This window comes from Trichosurus vulpecula, chromosome 2 (assembly GCF_011100635.1).
Source record: "Trichosurus vulpecula isolate mTriVul1 chromosome 2, mTriVul1.pri, whole genome shotgun sequence".
Classification (NCBI taxonomy): Eukaryota; Metazoa; Chordata; class Mammalia; order Diprotodontia; family Phalangeridae; genus Trichosurus; species Trichosurus vulpecula.
In genome coordinates, this window is record NC_050574.1 from 141,676,761 (window position 1) to 141,703,070 (window position 26,310).

Genomic DNA, 26,310 nt, shown 5'->3' on the forward strand with positions numbered 1-26,310 from the left:
TGCATAACAGGTTAAATACTTTGCAAAATTTAAGGAGTTATAAGTTTATCATTTTTGAAATTTTACTTTATATTGTTATGAACTTGAGAAACATTTATGTCAGTTATTATTGCCATTATGACATAAAGTATCTTCTGCCTTTTCACATATTTCATTTTGGGAAAGGGGCTATATTATGAATTGTAAGACCCCTAACATCCTGATGACTATAGTGCTCTCTATACAATCTGATTCAGACATTTGTTGTTTAACTGTGTCTGACTCTTTGTGACCCCATTTGGGGTTTTCTCAGCAGAGATACTTGAGTTGTTAGCCATTTCTTTCTCCAGCACATTTTACAGATGAGGAAACTGAGGCAAACAGGTTAAATGACTTGTCCAGGGTCACACAGCTAGTGAGAGTCTGAGGCCAGATTTCAACTCAGATCATGGAAATATTGACAGTGAGGACACGGTTGCTCAAAGAGAATTCCCCCTTACAGAATAAAATAAAGAAATTACTAATATCTACAGAAAAAAGTATGTGTATGTCCCTAGTTTATTCCTAACTCAGGCTTGTTTTGCTAGAGGCAGGTAACTTACATATTTTATGGTTAGGGAAATGACTGGTTGTGTTTGCTGCTGTAGAGTGATAAAATGCCTTTGAAAAGTTCGAAATTCAGCCTCTTACTCTAGCCTCTGTAAAACTGACTCCTATATTCTTAGCAAACATGCTAACACATAGGAAAAGTAATGAAATAGACACTACTTTTAGTTTTTCTGTGTCTAAGTTTGTGAGAATTCTATGGGTTACAAAAATGTCAAAAAACTTCAATACAGAAAAACAAAGTATCATGTCTCCCCTGATAGGGGCAGCTAGGTGACTCAGTGGATAGAGCTATGTGCCTGGAGTCAGGAAGATCTGAGTTGAAACCTGGCCTCAGCTGTTTACTAGCTGTGTGACCTTAGGCAAGTCACTAAACCCTGTTTGCTTCAGTTTCCTCATCTATGGAATGAGCTGGACAAGGAAATGGCAAACCACTCCAGTATCTCTGTCAAGAAAATCCCAAATGGGATTAAAAAGAGTCAGATATGACTGAAATGACTGAACAATGAACAAAAGATTCTTCTGTTACTTTGGTTAGATGTTAGTTTGCAAATAGAAGAATTAAGAAATCTAGTTTTCTAGGAGCCTGATAGTGAGAACTTGTATACTGCATTGGTATCAAGAAAATATCAAGAGGAAAAAAAAATGGAGGCCTAAAGGAGGACTTCTTCCTGCACTGAGATTACAGGTGGACATGGATAAGAGTCACAGTGGATAGGCAAGTATAGATGAGTTGCTTTCTAGATCAACGGAGGACTTATCCAAGTCTGTGACATTACAGATCCATTGGTTGTACTGTTCTTGCTTTAAATAAGTGGAGCAATAAAATAAGTTTTATTTAAATAAGTGAATTTAAATAAGTGAAGCAATTTTTACATATGGTGAACTTGCTTTGGACATGGGGAAGGAAGCGGGGGAGAGAGGAGGGGAGGCAAGCAGGACAGGGGCCGAGTGACTGTGGAGGGGACCAGCATATGGTTCAAGCACAGGTGAAGGCTGGAGACAGAGAAGCAAGAGCAGGAGGAGAAAAATGCAGGGCTCGGGCCAGCCACATTGGACAAGTCAGGAGAGGAAGGGTGACACATAGGAGCTGGGACAGACAAGTGGTATCCCACTGCAGACTGATGAAAGACAGACATGGCCAGGTGGGTAGAGTGGGGCAAAAGTCTATTCTCTCATAGGTAGAGGTCTCAAACCAAGTCCCCAATCTGGGGGCAGCCAGGACAGCAGCAGTGGTCTCTCCACATCTGTCTTTCTGCTCTCACTTGGTGGGTTTTTATTTTTAGGGGTTTTTGTGGTAGGGGTGGGTGAGTGGCTGAAAAGCACCCAGCTGAGGGGCAGAAGTAAAGAGTGTATATTATAATGTTGTACAGTAAAGTTAGGATAGGTTTTTTTTGGAATGTGGATTTTTAAAAATAATTCTTTATATAAAGATTATTTTGTGTAATGCAAATTTATATAAGGTGAGAACTATCTGTATACGTTTTTTGGAAATGAGAGGTACTTGGAACTGAGCATTTTATATACATTTACATAGCTCTTTATATTAGCTTATTTGACCCTTACCACAGCTCTGTGGAAAGTAGGTAATAAAGGCACCATTATCCTTATTTTAAATGTAGTACATGTTTTAGCAATAATTAGCTGAACTTCTACTTGCACTGGCAAGTTAAGTCCCCACATTGTGGTTGGCTACTTGTCGTCTCAGGGTTCTAAAGCACTCTGGGGAGTTATTTTTTATTTGTTTTTTAAGTATTAAAGCTTATCGTTATCACCTAGTGTGCTCTTCCTCATGATTATCACTTGCTATCAATTAGCAAGCTAGACTTAATTAGCTTTTAGAAAGTAGTGTTCTCTAAAGTGGTATAATTATTACAATTGGTTCGATCCCCTCTGCCCTCAAGTCTAAAACAAACTCTCCTACAAGTACATAGATAGTCCAGGGAAGAGTGGGTTCAAGTTTAGAGAACACATGTGGTCAAGGAATAGGTCACATCTCTTGGTTATTTTCTTCCCTTTGTGGGTTACTTAAGAAGTTCCCCTCAGCCATAGTACACCTTTTCTGCTGGGATACTCATGGAGTCTTCACTCTTTCTTTCTTCGGTATGTCTAGTCTTTCCTCACTCGTCATTCAGATCTTGTTGCCAGGCATAAAGTTGAAAGTACTCTAGCCCTCTGAAGTTTACAAGGTCTTCCCCTGGTGAAATAGTATGGAAGGAGAGGCCAAAGTACTGTCCTCATGCCCAAACAATTTCTTTTCAAGGGCTTTAGCAAAAGGCATCTATCATGGAGCTGGCAGATACTTAAATGCTCAATGTAAACTAACTTGCTGGTTTAAAACAATCCTCAAAGGGTTTGACTAATTCTCTTCCACCTATTGGAACATACTACTTGAGCAAAGGGCAGCTTGGTGGCTCAGTGGATAGAGTGCTGGGTCTGGAGTTGGGAAGACCTGAGTTCAAATCTGGATTTAAACACTTATTAGCTGTATGATCCTGGGCAATCCACTTAACCCTGTTTTCCTCAGTTTCCTTATCTGTAAAATGAACTAGAGAGGGAAATAGCAAACTGTTCCAGTTTCTTTACCAAGAAAACCCCAAATAGGGTCAGAAAAGTTGGACATGACTGATGCAGCTCAACAACAACAAAACCTGTGCATCAAATGGTTTTCAAAGACTTTTAAATTGATCAAAGGCTTTTCAGATCCAGTCCAACCTTTGCCTGATTGATTCAGTAAAGATGTTCTCACCTGATTAAGGTATTATAGAGGTAGTATCTTATCATCTTATTAGTTTTCATAGGTATAGAATCTTCTTAGTAGGGTGGAGTGATTGATTTATTTAGTTGGTTGATTCACCTGCCCTTATATACAGATCAAACTAAGGCATGATGAGGAGGAATTAATTGCCCATAGTCACACAGATAGTGTCAGAGGTATGATTTGTACTCAGGTTTTCCTGACTCCTAATCCAGTTTTCCATCCACTATACAATTCTGCCCCTGTCTCTAATATTGTTATTTAACCTTACATAGTTGATGAAATTATCTGTTTGATGTCTGTATACAAAGGTTCACCATCTCTTTGGGGGATTAATTAATCAACAAGTATTTATTAAACATCCACCATATACTAGACATCAAGCTGAAACAAATATAAAGAATGAAACAAAATCTACTCTCAAGACACTGCTGAACAAATATCTGGGGAGGGAGAAGAAATAAAGAGAAGGAGGTAAGACCAGACCTGTTTACGGTTAAACCCACTTAGAAAGTTTAACTATATGTCATTAAATGTAAATCTGTTATCTGTTATATGCAATATTTCCCTACAATGGAAATTTAACAAGGAAAAATTTTCAAAATCTTCTGAGTATATTGTAAATAACCTTAAACAGACTGGAAAATTTCAGAATAAGTAATGTCTTTCCTTATTTACACATTGAGCAAATACTTACGTATTTTAATTGAACACTAAGCAGTTTCTCACAAATTTTTTTTAGTAGTCCCACATAAAGTACCTCCTCAAAGTACAATGAGACCTGAAATTATAAAATGTTGTTCTCCTCTCTATCCTACAGTTTCAGGACTACTTTGGATTCCTAACATACTCTTAAAGTTCCATAAATCTTAATTGAAAGTCATGAGCTACCATGTAGAATGAAGGCCATTAATTATTTTGACAACCAATACCCTTAATGAAATGAATACTATGATCATTGTTTCTAAATTTCATCATGACATTTCAAGCAAATACATGCACAATATGGTATGATTCTCTATTCAAAATACCATTATTACTATTACATCAATATTCCAAATGAAATGACAATTATAACTTTTGCATAAAAACTTCTACATAAAAATATTTTCTTAGGCATTATTTTCAGGCATGGCTAAAAAGATTTTTTTAAAAAAAATCTAATTTGTCAACTTTTGCTAAAAGTAGTAAATAGAGAGTACTCACCAGGTTTGCAATGATATAATGGTATCCTTTAACATGTTTTCCAACGCTGACAATCTGTGAAAATATAAGGATTTAAGAGAAAACTAACTTTTCTCATATTTACTGAGTATCCTATGGAATATTAAGCTTACTAGCATAATCCTACATGAAGCTAACAATGCCACATTATTAGCATAATGCTATGTTACCATTATGCTAATGAACTTTATTATGCTACATTAGCATAATACTAATAATGGTACATTGTTAAGAATAACATATTTCTCTTTCCCCCAAATAATTCTGTGGATATAGAATTGTATATCATATAAATGCAAAATGCTAAAATGCACACAGCTAGAACACATTCTTTTATTTGAAATCACTTTAAAAATTGAACATAATTTTATTACAAGCTACTAAATCAGCAAAAACAAGCTAAAAACTTATAAAGGAAATGGGTACAATTTTATAAACAATAGAGAAATACAAACGTTTACATTAGAAATATATGAAAAAAAATGTCCATCACCGGCTGACAAAGAAAATTAGAGTTCTTTGTCTGAAGAGACAGTATGGAACAAGAAATAGAGTCCTGACATTGGAATCAGAAAAAACTTGGGTTGAAATTTTTCCTCAGATGTTTACTTGTTGTATAATCCATGGCACATTAGTTAACCTTTTCCTCAGTTTACTCAAATGGGGGTAATAGTATCATTTTTTTGTAAATTAAAATAATTGATAAAAGTGCATATATGTCAGGAAGTCTGCAACAATGTGCTTTCGTGGATATTTTAGATGTTATTCTTGACCTTCTAATGTGTTCTTTCCAGACAACTACTTCACTCTACAGACTACAGTCTAACTTCCAGAGATCAGGAGGTTATTTCCCATCTGTACATGCTAATAGCAGTATTTTGTTATAAACCCAAGAAGAGTGGGAGAACAGCACTTGAGGGGCTTTTCACTCTCCATATCCACTATCTTTACAATTACTCCTAGATGCTGACGGGGACTTCAGAAATGCTTCAGGATATTAAAAGCAGAAATACTTAAAAAGAGAAAAGTAAAGAAATCTTAGAGATAATTTTTACTATTTGGGTTGTGAAAAATAGAAAACAAATATATGTGAGGGATTTTAGTAATGTGGTTTATAATTAGTACATCAGACATAAGCATTATACATTTCTGTTTTCTGTAAAGTTGATTATTTCTTCAGTGAAAATTGCAATATTTAGTTGATAATATGATTGTAATAGCACTGCCTTTTTCCTAAGCCATTGTAAGATAAACTTTCCTTATTTGTATTCTGAATAAAATACAGATTGTTCAATATTCACTATATTTTGTTATAGTATACTTTTCTGATAATTATTATGTCATGCTTAAAATTACAACTTTTTGTTAGCCAGGAAACTAAGACCTTGGCTAATTATAGAGAGCTCAAGATAAATAGTTTTTTGGAAATAGTATTTTATTTTTTTCAATTACATGTAGAGATAGTTTTCAACATTCACTTTTATAAGATTTTGAGTTTCAAATTTTTCTCCCTTCCTCCCCAAGATGGCAAGCAATCTGATATAGGTTATAGGTTATACATGTCCCATCATGTTAAACATATTTCCACATTAGTCATGTTGTGAAAAAAGAAACAGGACAAAATGGAAAAACCATGGAAAACAAAAAATAGTATGCTTCAATCTGCATTCAGACTCCATATTCAGACTCTCTGCATGTGTAGAACATTTTCCATCATTAACCTTTTAGAATTTTCTTGGATCATTGTGTTTCTGAGAAGAGCTAAAGTCTATCATGGCTGATCATCACACAATGTTGCTGTTACTGTGTATAATGCTCTCCTGGTTCTGCTTGATTCACTAAGCATTAGTTTATGTAAGTCCAGGTTTCAAGATAAATATTTTAATGATTTATGAAATCACCTTGTGATTATGGTGATAATCAGTGAAGTGTCAAAAAGTGGTGGTCAACCCAAAGAAGGGAAAAGAAAAACAACTGAATAATCCTTAAATCAGTTAACCAGAGTCTTATTAAATCATAGCATCTAAGAATTGGAAATATCAGGACACATATATTTTAACTCATACCCAACAATTAGGCATCCATCCTCTGCTCTATACTTCCAGTGAGGAGTCCATTATATTTCAAGGTAGCTTTTTCTTCTTTTATATGGTTCTAATTATTAGAAAGTTTGTCCTTACATCAAACTTGTATCTTTCTTTTATAATTTCTACTCACTGATCTTAGTTCTGTTTGCAAGGACTAAGTAATAAATCTAATTCCTCTTTTTATTATATCATGTTGATCCAGTCGAATCTTTGTACATGGAAACTCCAAAGCGCAATTGTTGAAGCTAAGTTTATACCCACTCCACCTTGCCTTGGCCTTTCTCACAGAAGAACTTAGCAGAAGATGGCTTTTTAATGAGTTCTATTCTGGATTTCTTCCCCAGTCACAACTGTCTGATTTGTTCCTTAGTGAGACCAGGCAAATTCAATGTTCCCTATGCATTAAATGGGGGAAGGTAAGGGACAAGGTCAATACTAAAGGGACACTTAAATGGAGACAAAACAGAAACCTTTGTAGTCAAAGCTCCAAATGTGGGCCTGGAGAGATGGTCAGGGCCCACATGGTGTACCTACAAGGATTAGGCTAGCAATGTGCTCTTATGATTATTTTTAAAGTAGAAATTAACTGTGAGGGAGTGTTTCTTTCCTTCTTTTCCTGTAAACTTTATTACTTCATTTGGTGCATTTGTTGTTAAGAAGAAAAAAAAAACTAAGCAATGAAATAAATCAATGTTCCCATTGATCTGGGGCAAGATAATTAAAAAAAGATCTCATATTGGTTGAAGACTAATAAGAAAAAGGAGAATATCCAGGAGCAAAATAATTTAAGGGACACAATATGTAAGGAGGTTAAAAGTCAGGAGAAAGAAGGAAGAAGAATTGAATCAATATTCTCTGAACTAAAACCTATTGTTCCCTCAAAAATGAATCATTTTTTTTCTTTTAATGAGGAATGTGGGAATACAGTTTGAAATTACTTGGATAGAGATATGGGAGGAAAAGTTAGGAACTACAGATTCATGCTTGTTTGACCTGGAGTCAAGAAGAGAGGATGATGTAGGTTTTTGTTGTTGCTTTTCATACCCCATTTGGAGGCCTGAATGAGAAAAGTAAAAGAGAATTTGGAGGCAAAGGTCTTGGAGTGGAGTTGCAGACATTCTTCCCACAGAAGAGTCAAAGTCAACAAATATTCAATTAAGCACCAATTATGTGCCAGGCACTCTACTAGGAAACTGGGGATACAAAGAAAGACAAAAACAAATAAACAAAAAAGAAACCCAGTCACTGCTCTCACATTTTACTTAGGGAGACAATATGCAAATAGTTCTGTACAAACAAGATTATATACATGAAAAAATAAAGATAATCAATAGCGGGAGGCATTTGAATTGAGGGATTTGGGAAAAGGCATCTTACAGAAGGTGGGATTTTAGGAAGGAAGCCAAAGAAATCAAAAGACAGAGATAAGCAGGGAGAGAATTGCAGGTATGAGGTACAGTCAGTGAAAATGTTTGGTGTCAGGAGTTGAAATGCTATGTTCAAGGAACAGCAAAGGGGCCAATGTGACTGGATTGCAAGGGATGTAGAGGGGAGTGAGGTATAAGAAAACTAGAATTGTAAGGAAAGGGGCAGATTATGAAGTACTTTAAAAGCCAGAGGATTTTATATTTGATTCTAGAGGTAAAAGGGAGCCACTGGAGCTAACTGAATAGAGTAGTGATATGATATGACCTGCATTTTTACAAGATTAATTTGACAGAAACTTGAGGCAGGGAGACAAACCAGAAGACCATTTTGCAATAGTCTAGGTGTGAGGTGTTGAGAGTCTCCACAAGGGTGTTGGCGGTGTCAGAAAAGAAAAGTGGTTTGTCTTTAGATCTTGAAGAGGACTATGACATCAGGAAGATGATGTAATGACTTGCAAGTGAATTGGATTTAAGTGAGACAGGACTGTGCAAAGTCACCAGACACACTTTTTCCTCTAGAGCCATCCAGGTGCAGTGGCCAGATATAGATTAAGAAAACTGGAGTTGGCCCAGGATGCAAGATTTTTCCAGATTTTTCACTTGGATCAAGGCAATGCCCATTAAGTGATTTGGGTGTAATAAGGGTAGATTTGACAGGATTTGGTAAGTGATTGGATATGGGGGAGGGGAGTTAATGAAAAGTAGAAGATGATGCATACCCTGTGAGACTGATTGACTGGGAGGATGGTGGTACTCTCAGTGTAGTATGGAAGTTAGGAAGATAGAATATTGTTTTTGTGGGGTAAGTTCAATTTTGGAATTCAAATTTAAGATTTCTATTGGACATCAATTCAATATGTCTAGTAGGTAGTTGGAAATATGAGACCAAAGGTCAGGAGAAAGTTTAGGGATGGATAAGTAGATTTGAGACTTATCTGATTTGTTGGCAACCAAAAATGGGCTCCTTAGCACTTAGTCAACAAGTGCCCTTGACTAGTTTGGCTTTTTCCCCTGAACTGAATGCTGTTTGTATGTTGGACTGGAGTAAGCTTGTCGTCCCCTTCACCTTGCTTCCCTTGCTTAAGTAGATTGAAAGAACCTGTGCTTTCCCCGGCGTACCTTACACCCCCACAGAAGCCGGATGGTTAAAAACAGCTTCCGTTGGAGCCAGAGGCTGCTATAGCTACAGCCACAGCCGAAGCTGAAGCAGGAGCTGCCAGTAGCAGAGCTGACCTATGGGAGGAAGCTGAACAAGGACTTGAAGCCAGTGGGTAATCTTTTTACCATAGAGGGGGAAGCATGATTTTGTTTTACACCATCATGCTTCTCTGTAGCCTCCTGGTTACTCTTGTAAGGCGTACTTATTGGGCCTGGAAGCTTTTGATCAATATGTCAAAATGGGGATGCTGGTTCATGGGTTGGTTACTGTGGAGCCTAAATATATGCTTTGATTCTTCTGCCTCCTACTTTGAGAGTTTCTTATATCCGGCGGTTCCGAACCTTTCAGACATATATATGATCCCCTTTGAGATTATAAACTCTGCCCTCCTAATACATCTGAATAGATATTTGAATTGAATCTTTGGGGGCTGATGAAGCAAAATAGTATTGAGGAAGAGGAGAAAAAGGTCAAGGATAAAACCTCGGGGTACATTATGGTTAGTAAACTTGGCTTGATTGAAGAGAAATGACAGGGGAACATTGAGGGCAATTCCCAAAGAGGTAGGGGGATTCAATTGGGAGGGTGTGTCCTACAGTGAGTTACAAATGTTGAAGAATAGATACTTTAGGACAACCTTAACCAGAGATTATATTTTTTCAGGCTTATAGCTCACCCCAGATTTCTGGCCCATATCTCACTTAACATTTCCAGGGCATCTGGTTCAGATTGGGATTTGGTTATGGGGAAAGAGGGATTTAGGTCTAGGATACACTGGTCTTTGGATGGTCAGATAACAAAGGTAAGGACATAGAAAAGGACTGAACCCAAATGACACTGGGATACAGAGGACCTAGATTCAGAGTCTGGCTTTGCTGGTTATTTGCAACCTATGTCACCTCTGGCAATTCACTTCAGTCATCTGGGTCTCATTTTCCTCATCTGTAAAATGATGGGGTTGAACTCTACAACCTCTGAAATCCCTTCCATCTCTAAATCAATGATCTTATTATTCTATGAATTTCTATTACACCATACTTTCTTTTTCATAAATTAATATTTCTAGAAGTATACCTTCTCAGAAGTTGTTTGAAAAACAAAATCAACCGAGAGAGAGAGACAGAGAGAGAGAGAGAGAGAAACAGAGAGAGAGAGAGAGAGACAGAGAGAGAGAGAGACAGAGAGAGAGAGAGAGACAGAGAGAGAGAGAGAGACAGAGAGAGAGAGAGAGAGACAGAGAGAGAGAGAGACAGAGAGAGAGAGACAGAGAAAGAGAGAGAGAGAGACAGAAAGAGAGAGAGAGAGACAGAAAGAGAGAGAGAGACAGAAAGAGAGAGAGAGACAGACAGAGGGAGAGAGAGACAGACACAGAAAGAGAGAGAGAGACAGACAGAGGGAGAGACAGACACAGAAAGAGAGAGAGAGAGACAGACAGAGGGAGAGAGAGAGACAGACAGACAGACAGAGAGAGGGAGAGAGAGACAGACAGACAGAGGGAGGGAGAGAGAGACAGAGAGAGAGAGAGGAGAGACAGAGAGAGAGACAGAGAGAGAGAGAGACAGAGAGAGAGAGAGAGACAGAGAGAGAGAGAGACAGAGAGAGAGACAGAGAAAGAGAGAGAGAGAGACAGAAAGAGAGAGAGAGACAGAAAGAGAGAGAGAGAGACAGACAGAGGGAGAGAGAGACAGACACAGAAAGAGAGAGAGAGACAGACAGAGGGAGAGACAGACACAGACAGAGAGAGAGAGACAGACAGAGGGAGAGAGAGAGAGAGACAGACAGACAGACAGAGAGAGGGAGAGAGAGACAGACAGACAGAGGGAGGGAGAGAGAGAGAGACAGAGGGAGAGAGAGAGAGAGACAGAGGGAGAGAGAGAGAGCTAATAAGAGAGGGAAGAAGTTTGGAAGAGGTAAAATCAACAACAGGACTAATAGATAAGCTGGATAGAGGAAGGAGCTAAATTTTTCTCTTCTAGAAGCTCTTACTTTATCTGAGGGACATAGAATAAATTTAAAAAAAACATAAGCAGAAACTCATGAATGGCACTAGCCTAGACATAGAAAGAAGGAAGGATGGGGAGAAATTAAGCAGCATTTCTTAGAAAATCATTATACAAAAGAATGTTACTCAAGTTACTCTGTATTCCTATCTGGTTCGGGAGAAGGAATGGTAGAAAAAAGAAAGAAAAAATAGAAGTTATGAAAAGAAAGGAGGAAGAAATAAAGGAAGGGAAGAGAATTCCCCACTAAGAAAGGTGCAGTCCAGTTCTTATCCCTAACATTTTACTGAATATGTTCAATGATGGTCTCCACTAGCCTCCAGGCACCAAATCCAATGAATTCTTCTTAATTTCTATGCTCCTTGACCTTTCTGCAGTATCTAAAACTGCTTCCTTTTATAAATTTTATCCTCACTTGCTTTCCATTGTATTTTACTATTCAGGTTCTCCTGTGGAGTTAGGTGTTGCAGTGGGGAGAGAGCCAGCCTGAAATCAGGAAAACTCATTTTCTTGAGTTCAAATCTGGCCTCAGACACTTACTAGCTATGTGATTCCGGGTAAGTTTTTTAACTTTCTTTGCCTAGGTTTCCTCATTTGTAAAATAATCTGGAGAAGGAAATGGCAAACCATTCCAGTATTGTTGCTAAGAAAGCCCCAAATGGAGTCATGAAGAATTGGGACATGACTGACAAAGATTGAACAGCAACACCAGTACCAGATTAATCTCCCTAAAATAGAACTTGGATCATTTAACTCTTCTGCCCCCAAACCCATTCATGGCTCCGCATTGCATATATGGCTCCTTTTTCTGGAATTCAAGACCTGCTATATTTTGATTCTAGATTACTTCTGCCAACCTTTCACATTTCTTACCTAAATTTAAGCCAAACTGAACTACCTTTTTTTAACTATCAGATTTTGGTTGTTCTTCCTCCTTCTACCTAGAATATTATCACCTCATAACTCTGTCTTCTGAAATTCTACCCATGCTTCAAGGCCCATCTCAACTATTACTTCATTCACAAAATGTTTGTCACTGTAACCTCTATCAGTGATGTGATCTCTTCCTCCTTGGGCTCCCATTGCACTTTATTTTAACCTCTCCGCTATTATCAATTGTTTTCAGTTGTGTCCAACTCTTCATGACCCTATTTGTTTTTGGGGGCTTTTTTTGGGCAAATATTCTGGAGTGGTTTGCCATTTCCTTCTCCAGCTCATTTTACAGGTGAGGAAACTGAGGGAAACAGTTAAATGACTTGTCCAGGGTCACACAGCTAGTAAGTTTCTAAAGTCAGGTTTGAACTCAGGAAGCTGGCTGAGTCTTCCTGACTCCAGGCCCAATACTCTACCCACTGCATCACCTAGCTGCCTCTCCACTGTCTCCAGTGACACATTATGTATTTTTTTAAATAGTTACTTGTATACTTGTTTATTTACTAATCTTCTTGAGGGTAAGCACAGGACTTAAATGTATCTATGTTTCCCACTGTACCTAAAATGGTGTTTTCTACATGAGAGGTGATGGGGATAGTGAAGGCTGAATGTTGAATAATATCAGTTCTGTAGCTTCTATGTGACTACATCCAATTGTAACTGTAATAAAAAGCCTATTTTCAATTTAAACCCTTGCAAATGTTAAAACTAGGTGAAACCCATGGTTATTCTGTACAGTCTCTTCCCATAAAAAAATTGGTAACAGCTCTATATTGTCAGCAAAAGAATTGCAATAAAGTAAGGCTTCTGTAATAAATTGTCAAAAGGTGAAGACTTGTAAAAGATAAAGAATTGAGTAGAGCAGAAATACTGTGTTAGAAAAGGCAAAATAAGGGCAGAGCCAAGATGGCAGCTGGAAAGCAGGGACTTGCTTAAGATCCCCCCCAGGTCCCTACAAACACCTATAAAAATGGCTCTGAACAAATTCTACAGCTACAGAACCCATGAAATAGCAAAGGGAAGCAGGGCTGTAGCTCAGGATAGCTTGGATAGTTGCTGGGAAGGGTCTATCTCATGGAGCTGGGAGCAGAGAGGAGCAGAGCAGAGCCCAGCCTGGGTCGTGCCAAGACCAACCAGACTGGGAGCCAGGCAGAAGAGGCATAGGGCCCTGAATCAGTGAGCTGTGCCAGTTACCAGACTTCTCAATCCACACCAAAGACAACAGAAAAGGTCAGTGGGAAAAGCTTCCAGGACAGAGTCAAAGGAGTTCGGGTAGGCCACTGCCCTGGGGGCAGCAGAGGTGATGCAGCTCTGAGGCTGCTTCCAGAGCTACAGCCATTGCTTCTGGCCCCAGGCCCACCTGGTGGGAGGAATTAAGTGGTGGATTAGAGCGGGAGTGCAAAGCCTGCTTTGCCCTGCCTGGATCAGGGCCACAATCCTGGCTGGCAGTTTTTGGGGCAGAAGGAGTGCTGGTGTGGCCAAACTTGCTGTGTAGAAGTAGCTCTGAAAATAGCAGTGCAGCCCCTCAAGCTTGGGACAAAGTACCCTCTACTCTACAAGCAGTCGTACCCTGACAAAAAGCTCAAGGGTCAAATAGTTGGCTGGGAACATGAACAGGCAGTGAAAACAGCCTCAGATTCACACTCAGACTTTGGAATCTTTTTTTGGTGACAAAGAAGACCAAAACATACAGACAGAAGAAGTGAACAAAGTCAAAGAGCCTATATCAAAAGCCTCCAAGAAAAATATAAATTGGTCTCAGGCCATGGAAGAGCTCAAAAAGGATTTGGAAAAGCAAGTTAGAGAAGTAGAGGAAAATTGGGAAGAGAAATGAGAAGGATGTGAGAAAACCATGAAAAACAAATCAATGACTTGCTAAAGGAGATCCAAAAAATACTGAAGAAAATAACACCTTAAAAAACTAGACTAACTCAAATGGCAAAAGAGCTCCAAAAAGCCAATGAGAAGAATGCCTTTAAAGGTAGAATTAGCCAAATGGAAAAACAGGCCCAAAAGACCACTGAAGAAAATATTACCTCAAAAATTAGATTGGAACAAGTGGAAGCTAGTGACTTTATGAGAAATCAAGACATTATAACACAGAACCAAAGGAATGAAAAAACAGAAGACAATGTGAAATATCTCATTGGAAAAACCACTGACCTGGAAAATGGATCCAGGAGAGAGAATTTAAAAATTATTGGACTACCTGAAAGCCATGATCAAAAAAAGAGCCTAGATATCATCTTTCAAGAAATTATCAAGGAGAACTGCCCTGATATTCTAGAGCCAGAAGGTAAAAGAGAAATTGAAAGAACCCACCAATGGCCTCCTGAAAAAGATCCCAAAAGGAAAACTCCTAGGAATATTGTTGCAAAATTCCAGAGCTCCCAGATCAAGGAGAAAATATTGCAAGCAGCCAGAAAGAAACAATTTGAGTATTGTGGAAACACAATCAGGATAACATAAGATCTAGCAGCTTCTACATTAAGGGATTGAAGGGCTTGGAATATGATATTGCAGAGGTCAGTGGAGCTAGGATTAAAACCAAGAATCACCTACCCAGCAAAACTGAGTATAATGTTCCAAGGCAAAATATGGATTTTTGATAAAATAGAGGACTTTCAAGCTTTCTCAGTGAAAAGACCAGAGCTGAATAGAAAATTTAACTTTCAAACACAAGAATCAAGAGAAGCATGAAAAGGTAAACAAGAAAGAGAAATCATAAGGGACTTACTAAAGTTGAACTGTTTTGCTTACATTCCTACATGGAAAGATGATGTGTGTAATTCATGAGATCTCAGTATTAGGGTAGCTGAAGGGAATATACATACATACATATATACATATATATGTGTATGTATATGTATAGACAGAGGGCACAGGGTGAGTTGAATATGAAGGGATGATATCTAAAAAAAATAAAATCAAATTAAGGGATGAGAGAGGAATATATTGAGAGAGGGAGAAAGGGAGAGATAGAATGGGGTTAATTATCTCACATAAAAGTGGCAAGAAAAAGCAGTTCATTGGAAGGAAAGAGGGGGCAGGTAAGGGGGAATGAGGGAATCTTGCTCTCATTGAATTTGATTTAAGGAGGGAATAACCTACACACTCAATTGGGTATCTTACCCCACAGGAAAGAAGGAGGAAGGGGATAAAAAAGGGGGTACGATAGAAGGGAGGGCAGATGGGGGAGGAGGTAATCAAAAGCAAACACTTTTGAAAAGGGACAGGGTCAAGGGAGAAAAATAAAGGGAGACTGGATAGGAGGGAGCAAAATATAGTTAGTGTTTCACAACATGAGTATTGTGGAAGGATTTTACATAATGATACATGTGTGACCTATGTTGAATTGCTTGCCTTCTTGGGGAGGGTGGGTGGGGAGGGAAGAGGGGAGAGAATTTGGAGCTCAAAGTTTTAAAAGTAGATGTTAAAAAAAAAAAAAGGTTTTTTGCATGCAACTGGGAAATAAGATATACAGGCAATGAGGCATAGAAATTTATCTTGCCCTACAAGAAAGTAAGGAAAAAGGGGATGGCAGGAATTGGGTGACAGAAGGGAGGGCTGACTGGGGAATGGGGCAATCAGAATCTTGAAGTGGGTGGGAGGGTAGAAATGGGGAGAAATTTGTAAGTCAAAATCTTGTGGAAATCAATGCTGAAAAAAAATTAAAAATAAAGAAAAGGCAAAATATAGAACTGGCAAATTCTGTATTATATTTTTAGTGATAATAAACCCTTCCACATATCCATTCAAAATGCATTAGCCCATTTAATAAAAAGTCCCACTAAGAAAAAATCCTGCCCCCCTACCACTAAAAGCATAAGAATTTGAGGAGTCTACTGCCCCAGGGGGACTTAAATCTACAAATTTACTTCCTGTTTTGGTAAGCTCTTTTGAGATCACCTTCCCTGCTGAACTGATTTAGAAGGAATAATATCTCCAACTTAATCACTGCCATAACTTCCTGTATATTTTTTAGGAGATTTTTTAGGAGATTCAGGAGGTTTGTAGAAGTAATAGCAAGGCAGCTAAAAACAGGGTACAGAGCATGGAATATGGAGTCAGAAAGTTCTGAATTCATAATCTAGCTGAGATACTGGTACTACCTGTATGACTCTGAGCAAGTCACTTAATCTTTCTGTAGATTGGTTTCCTCTTTTGTAAAGTGAAACCTGTTGACCTCTCAGGTTCTTTCCAGTTCTAAATGTATTGCCCTATGATACTATATGACTGGATACACTTTTAGATGTTTTCACCTCTTTTTTCTTTTTCATGAAAGATTTAATGTAGAGACAAAAGACATGAAAGAAGCACATTTTTTTCCAAGGAAAAAAATATACAGGAAGTTATGGCAGTGATTAAGTTGGAGATATTATTCCTTCTAAATCAGTATTAACATAATACTCCCAGCATGGAATAGGGGCATAATTGTCAGAACTCTCTCTTTTCCTCTGTACTCACAAAAAAACTAGTTCAAGAAGTTGTGATTCAATCTACATGGGTGCTACCTCCATTGAAGCAGATTGCAGCCCTGCTACACATTAGTTGATTTGAAAGAGTGTATTTACTCTTTAAGCTAGATCTGTGATTTCATTGGTAGAAGGAACTTACAGTGAGTAAACTCTCTCTAATGGTGATGATCAGCAGCTATTTTACACCTTAGAATTCTAGAGAGTTGCCAGGGGCACTGAGAAATTAAGTAAATTGCCCAGAGTCAGGCAGCTATTAGGTGTCAAAGACAGATCTTCCCGACTCTGATGCCAGCTCTCTATCCACTATGCAATATTGCCTCTGAAAATAGAGAAAATCTTGAGATGGAAGAATTAAATTCAAGATAATAAATAAAATGGAGAGAGCAATTTAAATTCAATTTAATTTTTTTCTTTTAAAATTTACTTATTTTTACAAGTGTTTATTATCTTTTCCTCCCACCCTAACCTCACAAACTTTTTCTAGGGAAAAGAAAACTCTCATAATAGCATAGTACCTTGAAGCAAATACCTGCATTGGCCATGTCTAAAAGTGTATGTCTCATTCTACACTTTAAACATATCACCTTTTTGGCAGAAGGCAGATGACAATTCATTTTCAGTCTTTTGGGCTTATAGTTTTATTGAACTGATCAGAATTCTAAAGCCTTTCAAAGTTGTTTTCCCCTATTGTATAAATTATTATATAAATTGCTTTCCTAATTACTCACTTCGTGTTGTATCAGTTCATATATATTTGCCCAATTTCCTCTCAAACTCTCTATTTCATCATTTCTTATACAAAATAATATTTCATTATATTCATATATCATTTTCCAATAGGTAGCAGTCTCCTATTCTCCAGTTTTTAGCTACCATGAAGTAGATGCCAGAAATGTGTTTGTGCATATAGAGCCCTTTCCTCTCTATTTTATCCAGATGAAAACAAGGCCTAGGGTGAGAAACTAGGTACAAAAATTATTGACTTCAAGAGTTACTGTGGCCCAAAGTTTTATCACCTTTTGGCCAAATAAGAGTTGACTATCTCTAACAAGATGCATATAATAAGTCTTTGTGCTAAGACTTTCAATTAATTGTGGGACAGACTGTAAGCCTGAGATCAAGGATTGTCTTCTGACTTTCATTTTATCTCTACCACTTAGCACAGCACCTGGCATTTAATGGGTGCTTTATAAATGTTTATTGACAGATTGACTTTTCATAGCTAGTGTTTTGCAGGCCAGGACTGTAAGAACCCAGGGTCAGGTAATCACTGCCATGGAATAGTAGAGAACTCTTCATGGAGGCCCCCCAAAACACTAGCTAAATGACTTTATGAGAAATCAAGAAATTATAACACAGAACCAAAGGAATGAAAAAACAGAAGACAATGTGAAATATCTCATTGGAAAAACCACTGACATGCAGAATAGATCCAGAAGAGATAATTTAAAAATTATTGGACTACTTGAAAGCCATGATCAAAAAAAGAGCCTACATATTATCTTTCAAGAAATTATCAAGGAAAACTGCCCTGATATTCTAGAACTAAAGGATAAAATAGAATTTGAAAGAATCCACCGATCACCTCCTGAAAAAGATCCCAAAAGAAAACTCCTAGGAATATTGTAGCCAAACTCCAGAGTTCCCAGGTCAAGGAGAAAATATTGCAAGCAGCCAGAAAGAAACAATCTAAGTATCGTGGAAACACAATCAGGATAACATAAGATCTAGCAGCTTCTACATTAAAGGATGGAAGGGCTTGGAATATGATATTCCAGAGGCCAATAGAGCTAGGATTAAAACCAAGAATCACCTACCCAGCAAAACTGAGTATAATGTTCCAAGGCAAAATATGGATTTTCAGTAAAATAGAGGACTTCCAAGCTTTCTTGATGAAAAGACCAGAGCTGAATAGAAAATATGACTTTCAAATACAAGAATCAAGAGAAGCATGAAAAGGTAAACAAGAAAGAGAAATCATAAGTGACTTACTAAATTTGAACTGTTTTGTTTACATTCCTACATGGAAAGATGATGTGTATGATTCATGAAACCTTTCTCAGTATTAGGGTAGTTGAAGGGAATATATATACATACACACACACACACACACACACGGCACAGGGTGAGTTGAATATGAAGGGATGATATATAAGAATAAATAAATACATAAATACAATTAAGGGGTGAGAGAGGAATATATTGGGAGAAGGAGAAAGGGAGAGATAGAATGGGGTAAATTATCTCACATAAAAGTGGCAAGAAAAAGCAGTTCTGTTGGAAGGGAAGAGGGGGCAGGTGAAAGGGAATGAGTGAATCATGCTCTCATCGGATTTGACTTAAGGAGGGAATAACATACACACTCAATTGGATATCTTACCCTACAGGAAAGTAGGGGGGAAGGGGATGAAAGAGGGGGGATGATAGAGGAGAGGAGGTAATCAAAAAAAACACTTTTGAAAAGGGACATGGTCAAGGAAGCAAATTGAATAAAGGGGGACAGTATAGGTTGGAGGGAAATATAGTTAGTCTTTTACAACATGTCTGTTATGGAAGTGTTTTGCATAATGATACATTTGTGGCCTATGTTGAATTGCTTGCCTTCTCAAGGATAGTGGGTGGGGAGGGAAGAAGGAAGAGAATTTGTAACTCAAAGTTCTAAAAACAAATGCTCAAAAAAGTTCTTTTTGCATGCAACTGGGAAATAAGATATACAAGCAATGGGGTACAGAAATCTATCTTGCCCTACAAGAAATTAAGGGTAAAGAGGATGGGGGAGTGGGGTGACAGAAGGGATGGCAGACTGGGGAAAGGGACAATCAGAATACATGCTATCTTGTGGTGGGGGGAGGGTAGTAATGGGGAGAAAATTTGTAACTCAAAATCTTGTGGAAATCAAAGTTGAATACTAAAAATATTAAATAATTCACTAAAGAAGGACATGGCAAAAAAAGACTAGCTAAAATACAATTTAAAACTCATGATTTACACTTTTTCAGTTTCTATGAATGTACTTTTTCGATAATTCTGTAAAACTGAAGAGTCCATGGAAGTTCTTTATTGTTTTCCTGCTATATGAACATATTTTGAACTGAAAGAATGATTCATTCTATGGTAACAATTGGTGTTACTACATAGTAGTAATAGTTTTATCAGCTCATTAGGAATTATATTTCTTTTGCTATTTGAATTATTTTTTGTAGAAACAGGGAAAATACTGATACAAAATACATTTAATTCACTACACTAAGTCCACATCACAAGGAAAGATGATAGAGCCTTGGGTGAGGAATTGGTTACAAAAAAATAATTAGCACTTTTCCTGAAGACAAAAGAACATGAGTACTGAGGATTTTTATCTTTTTTTCTTCCTCTTGGAAGAAAGATAGAATATAACAACAAAGAGAAATCAAATATTCCTGTGGAAAAGAATTCTGTTGTATAAGGTCAGGAAGGAAATGCAAGTTTTGCTGTTTTCATGTTTTCACAGTGAGAAAACCACCTTTATCAAAACAACAAAAAGATAATGTATTAACTCTATTATTTATTTTTTTAAAAAAAGCATCCAATTTGCTATTCAAATAATGGATTAAAATGATAATATCAAACAAAAATTCTGACACTTTAAGAATATAAAAAGATTTACTAGTAACCTATATTAATAATAGTAGGTGATATTTATGTTTACTTTATATTTATATTACTCATTTGATCCTTACAGTAATCTATTGACATTACAATTGCATCTGATACATATAGCAAAGTACTCAATTTTATCTCTAGTGTGGCAAGGTTAAGGGTAGGAGAGAAAAGTACAGACTAATCCACAGTCAAGACAAACTATGCCTCCTGGTCCTCATGATTCCTCTGACTTTATTTGGGAGGTTTAGACTACAAATAGATACTGACAAAAAGGAAATAAACTACAACCATAAAACAACAATAGTATGTGCCAAATCTCTGATGACAAGGAGTACCAAGCGGGTGAGCTTAGTCACCCTGCACCAAGCTGCTTGGGTAGCTAGTTTTGCTTGTTTACAGGATGGGAAAGAGTAAGCATCAGAATCCTGTAACAGTTATCATAAAGCAATGATAGTGATGGCAGCATGAACCAGATGTAAACAGATGTAACAAAGAAAGTTGATGCATCTAGGAGGAATCATTAACACAAAGTGAAAGATTGAAACAGGATCTAAGAAGTCATATAAGCTGAAAATAGAAACCAACTCAGTACAATGAATACAGGTGTCACTGACAAAGAACTGACAGCCTTCATGTCTCCAGTGCTTGCCCTTGGAGTTTAAGACCATTTTAAGAGAACTTGGAATAGTCTGCCAAACTTTTGTCTTAAAGGGAAGATCCAGATCACCATATTAGTGAAGCTGGATCTGACAGCCACTCTGCAGATTTGCAGGCAACATTTCACTTCCTGCTTACTCAAGCACAGGATTAGTGACTTAAAGCTGCGAAAGATCTTAGAGGTCATATAATCTTAGCATCTTAATTTTTGATCTGTTAAGGGACCTTACAGGCCATCTAGCATTAACAATAGTGGAGTTCAAACAATGTGTTTAGTTAATAATAAATCTGACAAGAACTAAAACAGAGGACAAAAACCAGAAGACAAAAGTGCCATAGCCTGTAAGAAATTGGGGTCTTGACAAAGCAACCATGATAGAACTTTCAAATACAAAAAAAATCTGTCAATTCAGAGACAGACAGGAACATGTCCATGGGCTTCTTTTGTACTATTCTGGTTTTTAAATATGTGGGGGTCCTTCCAGAAAAGAGCAGCTATATTTTCCCTCAAACTATTATTATTAAGCTATTGACTATTAGTTACTGGTATGGGAGTCAATCTTGGATCAATCATCTTTGTGTTTTATATAGCTTATTTCTACAAAGCTGTTTGTATGTTGTCTCTCCCATTAGACTGTGCAAGCTCCTTGAGAGAAACGATTGTCTTATATTTCTTTGTATCTTAACATTTAGTGCAATGTCTGGCACATAGTAGGAATTAATATGTTTATTGATTGAGTGACTAATTAGAACAAACATCAAAATCAATACCAAGTTATAAGAAGGGATGAGATGGAAAAAAGGCACTATGTGCAATCGCAAAGCTCCAAACTGAGCTATTCAAAGAAATTGTTGTTGCAGAAAAATGGTAAATAGAGAAGTTAAAGTCATTGACTTTATCACAACATCTGACAAAGATTTAACACACATAAAGCAGCTACCCTGAAGAGGCTAATTGGGTCAATAAGTTGTTTCAGAAAGCAAATGCTTCCTTTTCCTGACCAATGAAGAGCCAAATACAACATTAGTTTAGAGTAAAAATTAATTAGTAAAACACAAAGAAAGAGGGAGATAGGAGATTATGAACAGTACTGCCTCACAAAATGTCAAAAAGTGGTCAAGGGGAAAAGGAATCTGCAGAAAGGTTTGTATGAGATCCCAGTGAGCCAGATCACTCCAAGAGTACATAGAGATGAAACTAAATGGAAAACTACAGAGAGAATTGGAAATGGAACATTTCTATAATGATCTTCATTGCTGAAATTGGAGTTACCACATTTGACCTCTCACACATTGATATTTGATATACAATCTGAGGTAGTGGAAATAACACAAGAATATGGGCAGATTTGTAAAAGTAGGTAGATCAGACCAGGTAAATATGGAAAATATCTGTGGAGGTGATGACAGAGTTATGAAAACATTGTGGGATCAGTTTTTTAAAATATCTCCAAGAGAGAAAGTTACTAAAATATTAAAAAAAATCACTAATGACATTATTAACCCAAAATAATGAAACTGGATATCTACTTGCAGTTATTGATCCATATGCTCACTCCCTTATACACAAAAGAGGGTATCCTTGATAAAAATATAAGAATATTCACAATTTCCCACTGCAGTTAACACCTTTTACAATCACAAAAGTCCAAAGAAACACAAGGATAAGACAACTAGATTTTCTTGTGTTCCTGATCTGGATTATAAATTGTCAACATTATGAAAGCTTCTTTGGTTCATGTGGGGAACAGAGGAGTATAAAGTAAAGAAGGTAATATTATTACCTGGTGGAACCAGAGGTGTTTAACATGAACAAGAGGATTTCTAAAAGGTATATTGAAAAAGCTCTTATGTAAAATTGGTTAAAAGCAATCTGTTATTTCAGCAGATAATCTTTGTACAAATGGAAACAATATAATGGAGAGAGCACCAGAACTGGCGTCAGGAAAAATGGATAAGTTGTACCACCAGAAGTGATGGAATTCTAAAGCTGCCCCCAGTCCCAATATTCTAACTTCCTTATGGGCTACACTGAACAGCATGCCCACTGCCCCTAGCTAGCCACTACCTCCAGATCCAATACAGATATTTGAACAGGTGTGTTTTTGTACACAACCACAACCACATCATCCATTTAGCCCAAGACAGGACAACAATACCTAACTCTCCATCTTGACTAGGTAGGTCCACAATAGCTGGCCAATCAGAAAGTAGAATGATCAGGATGTTTGACCACTGAACCATAGAGGGGACTCCCTCCTCCATCACCTAATCCCTTACAAACCCCTCCTGCTATTCTAATATCAATCATATTCCTACATTCTATGTAAATTTTGATCATGTAATCAGCATCATATACCCTATAAAACTGTCTATCTTGCCTTACGGAAATTGCAAGTTCATCTAAGGAACTTAGCTACTCACCAGAGTGTGAAACTTCAAATCCACAATAAATCTCTCTAACTCCCTTGGAGTCAGCCTGAGTCTTTGAAATTCTTTGAGACATCCCACCACATCACGTCCTGTCCCTCCTCAGAGAGAATATCCACACCAATGAAATCCCAGATCTACTGAAGAATAGCTTTTTAAGGAAATTATGATGATCAAAATTAGTTTCTTCACTTTTGCCCATTTCCCATTTTTGAGAATGTACAGCTTGTTTAAGGAGGATGGGTTGCTGCTGCCATATTTGCATGCAACATCTTTCCATCTTCATCCATTCTTCAGTTTGGCATTTACTTTGGCTTTTCCTCTAATGAGTCAGTGATCTGACTATAAAAAAGTGACTGAGCCTGAAATGACTGCTAGATATATAATGAGACTTTCCCCAACCATTAAGATATAGCCAGGTGTTTTTTTATGTAATTCAATTTTCAGTATTTTCTGACTCTTTTCTTAAAGAAAGTGTTCATGATATACAGGTGTGACTATTATGAATGCTGTATAAACATGTGGCCTCCTTCATTTCTTGATTTCGGTCCATATTTTTCAGCTTTTTTGCCATCTTTCTCTGCCTATGTTTGCATTGCAGTCACTGAGCATCAAAGTATATTTTTACTTAGTTTGGAAGATAATGTTAACTATTCATAGAAACTCTGAACTCCCTCATTCCCTAAAAGAGATTCTGGGGAAAAACCCTCTAATTATATTCATTGTGATCTATTTATTTGTAACTGTTTTACAAGAGAACTAAAAATGGTCAATTAAAATATATTTATTCTTTAGAAGAAAATGAGAGTAGTTGTGAGCACAGCATGGTGGACCAAATGTCCCATAAAGTTATATTATTTGGTGCTTTATGTTTATGATGAAACCAATTCTATCAAATCCTTTATTTGCTTGTCTTACACAGGACTTGAAGCTTCCTTTCGATTTAGCTACATTTTCTTTATGTATTTTGCTTTCATTCATAACAAAAATGTCCATATATATGATATTCTGCTACTCTAACAGGATGCCAACTCATTGGTTAATGGACAAAGTTTTCACTTTAATCAGTCAAGAAATTATTAAGCATCTGCTATGTGATAGTTACTATTTTAGGCACTGGAGATGCAAATAAAAAACAACCCTGAAATAATCCCTGCTATCAGGGAACTTAGATTCTATTATTGATACAACATATGCGTATATAAGTATATACAATCAAAACTTTACTGTGCTAAGTATTGGAGGTATAAGTAAGAAGAAGAAACAATTTCTACCTGAAGCTTACATTCTAACAGGGGATTCACATACACACATGTATATATAGGAATATGGATAATACATAGGATATCTATATATAGGAAAATCTGTATTATAAAATAAAAACTAGTTAAAAACAAGGCATTCAGGGAAAGAAGGTCCCAGCCATTGGGGAGAATATAGAAAATCTTAGTGAAAAAGATGGTGCTTGAGCTGAGTCTTGAAGGAAGTCAGTGATTGTAAGAGGAAGGGATCAGGAATGAATGTATTTTAAGTATACAAAAATTAAGAATATCTGCAATTCAACTTGTTTGTGGATTAAGAACTATATAAATTTTATAATAAGCTGTCCCTTCTTATAACATTTTTATTATTATAGTGGAAACAGAATAACAGAGGTATTCTTTGTAGTTGTTCATTTCACACATCACTGTCACCGACTTTGCAGTGATGAACATCTCTGAATTCAGCAAGACAGGAGACTCAGTTTGTCACCAGGTCCTTTCCAGCTTAGTAGAGCTTTTCTGAATTTGTGCTCCATTAGAGTAAGCCTTCAAGAACCAAGGATCACTTACACAAAATGCTACCATCATGCATCATTGTAGGACCTTAGTAGAGGATTTGCCAATAAGTGGTTTGAAAAGAAAGCAATTTCTGGGGACTGCATATAAATCCATGTTAAAATGTGAATTCTTTTCAGAATGTTGGCAAATGACAAAATCCACAAGTTAACTGGATTCATTAAGTAGATAATATTTCCATTAACTGACAATAACTTGGATAATTTAAGAAAAAAATTAGTGTAAATTCATGAGGTAAAAAAAAAATGACTTTCCAGTCCTACGCACACCAAAGGATTTAAAATGATAACTTAAGGGCAGCTAAGTGGTGCACTGACCTTGAAGTCAGGAGGACCTGAGTTCAAATCCAACCTGAGACACTTGACACTTATTGGCTATGTGACCTTGGGCAAGTCATTTAACCCCAAACTGCCTTGCCTTCCCCCTTCCAAAAAAAATAAAATGATAACTTAAACAATAGGTTGCAAATATAGTGGATAGAAACTAGTCTCAGATTCAGGAAAAACTGGGTTTAAGTTCTGTTTCTGATATACATTAGTCATGTAACTCTGAGCAAGTCATTTAATCTCTTAATGACCCAGGTAAAATTCTAAGACTAAATTGCAGAGTAGTGGCTGACCTGCCTTGGCAGAAGTAGTTTCCTTTGACAATGCAATGACAAATCTGACCTTCCCTGTGCCAACCTTGCCCACCACAAAACAAACAAAAACCTTTAAATTGTGAATAGCAACTTTAGTGAAGGGTTTTTCATACCTTTCATATAATAGGAGCAGCTACAAAATGTCACAATAATGGCAGTTATTCAAAATTCTGAAACCATGAATTGTCCTTGTACATTTTAAGCATCAATATTTATTATTGATTGAATGCTAGTTTCTGTTTTCTAAATGGCAAAAGTTCTTCTTGTGTCATTCTTGCATTTAGTAATATAGAATTTCAAAGGTGGAAGAGCCCCATCAATTCTGTAGCATTCATTCATCTCATTCTCTCATTTTACAGCATGAAGAAAATGAGGTCCAGAGAAATTAAATGACTTGTTCAACATCCAGTGGCAAATTACAGCAAGGATTAGATCCTAGTTCTCCTCAAGTT

At 37.0% G+C, this 26,310-nt stretch overlaps 1 protein-coding gene across 1 annotated transcript in view; it reads right to left on the reverse strand.

Moving 5' to 3' along the window:
* Nucleotides 1–26,310, reverse strand: part of GRIA4 (glutamate ionotropic receptor AMPA type subunit 4) — a 160,904-nt gene that overhangs the window by 115,525 nt on the left and 19,069 nt on the right. Inside the window, 1 exon segment of the mRNA XM_036743956.1 lies at nt 4,550–4,603. Within this exon segment, the coding sequence (XP_036599851.1) occupies nt 4,550–4,603 (54 nt within the window).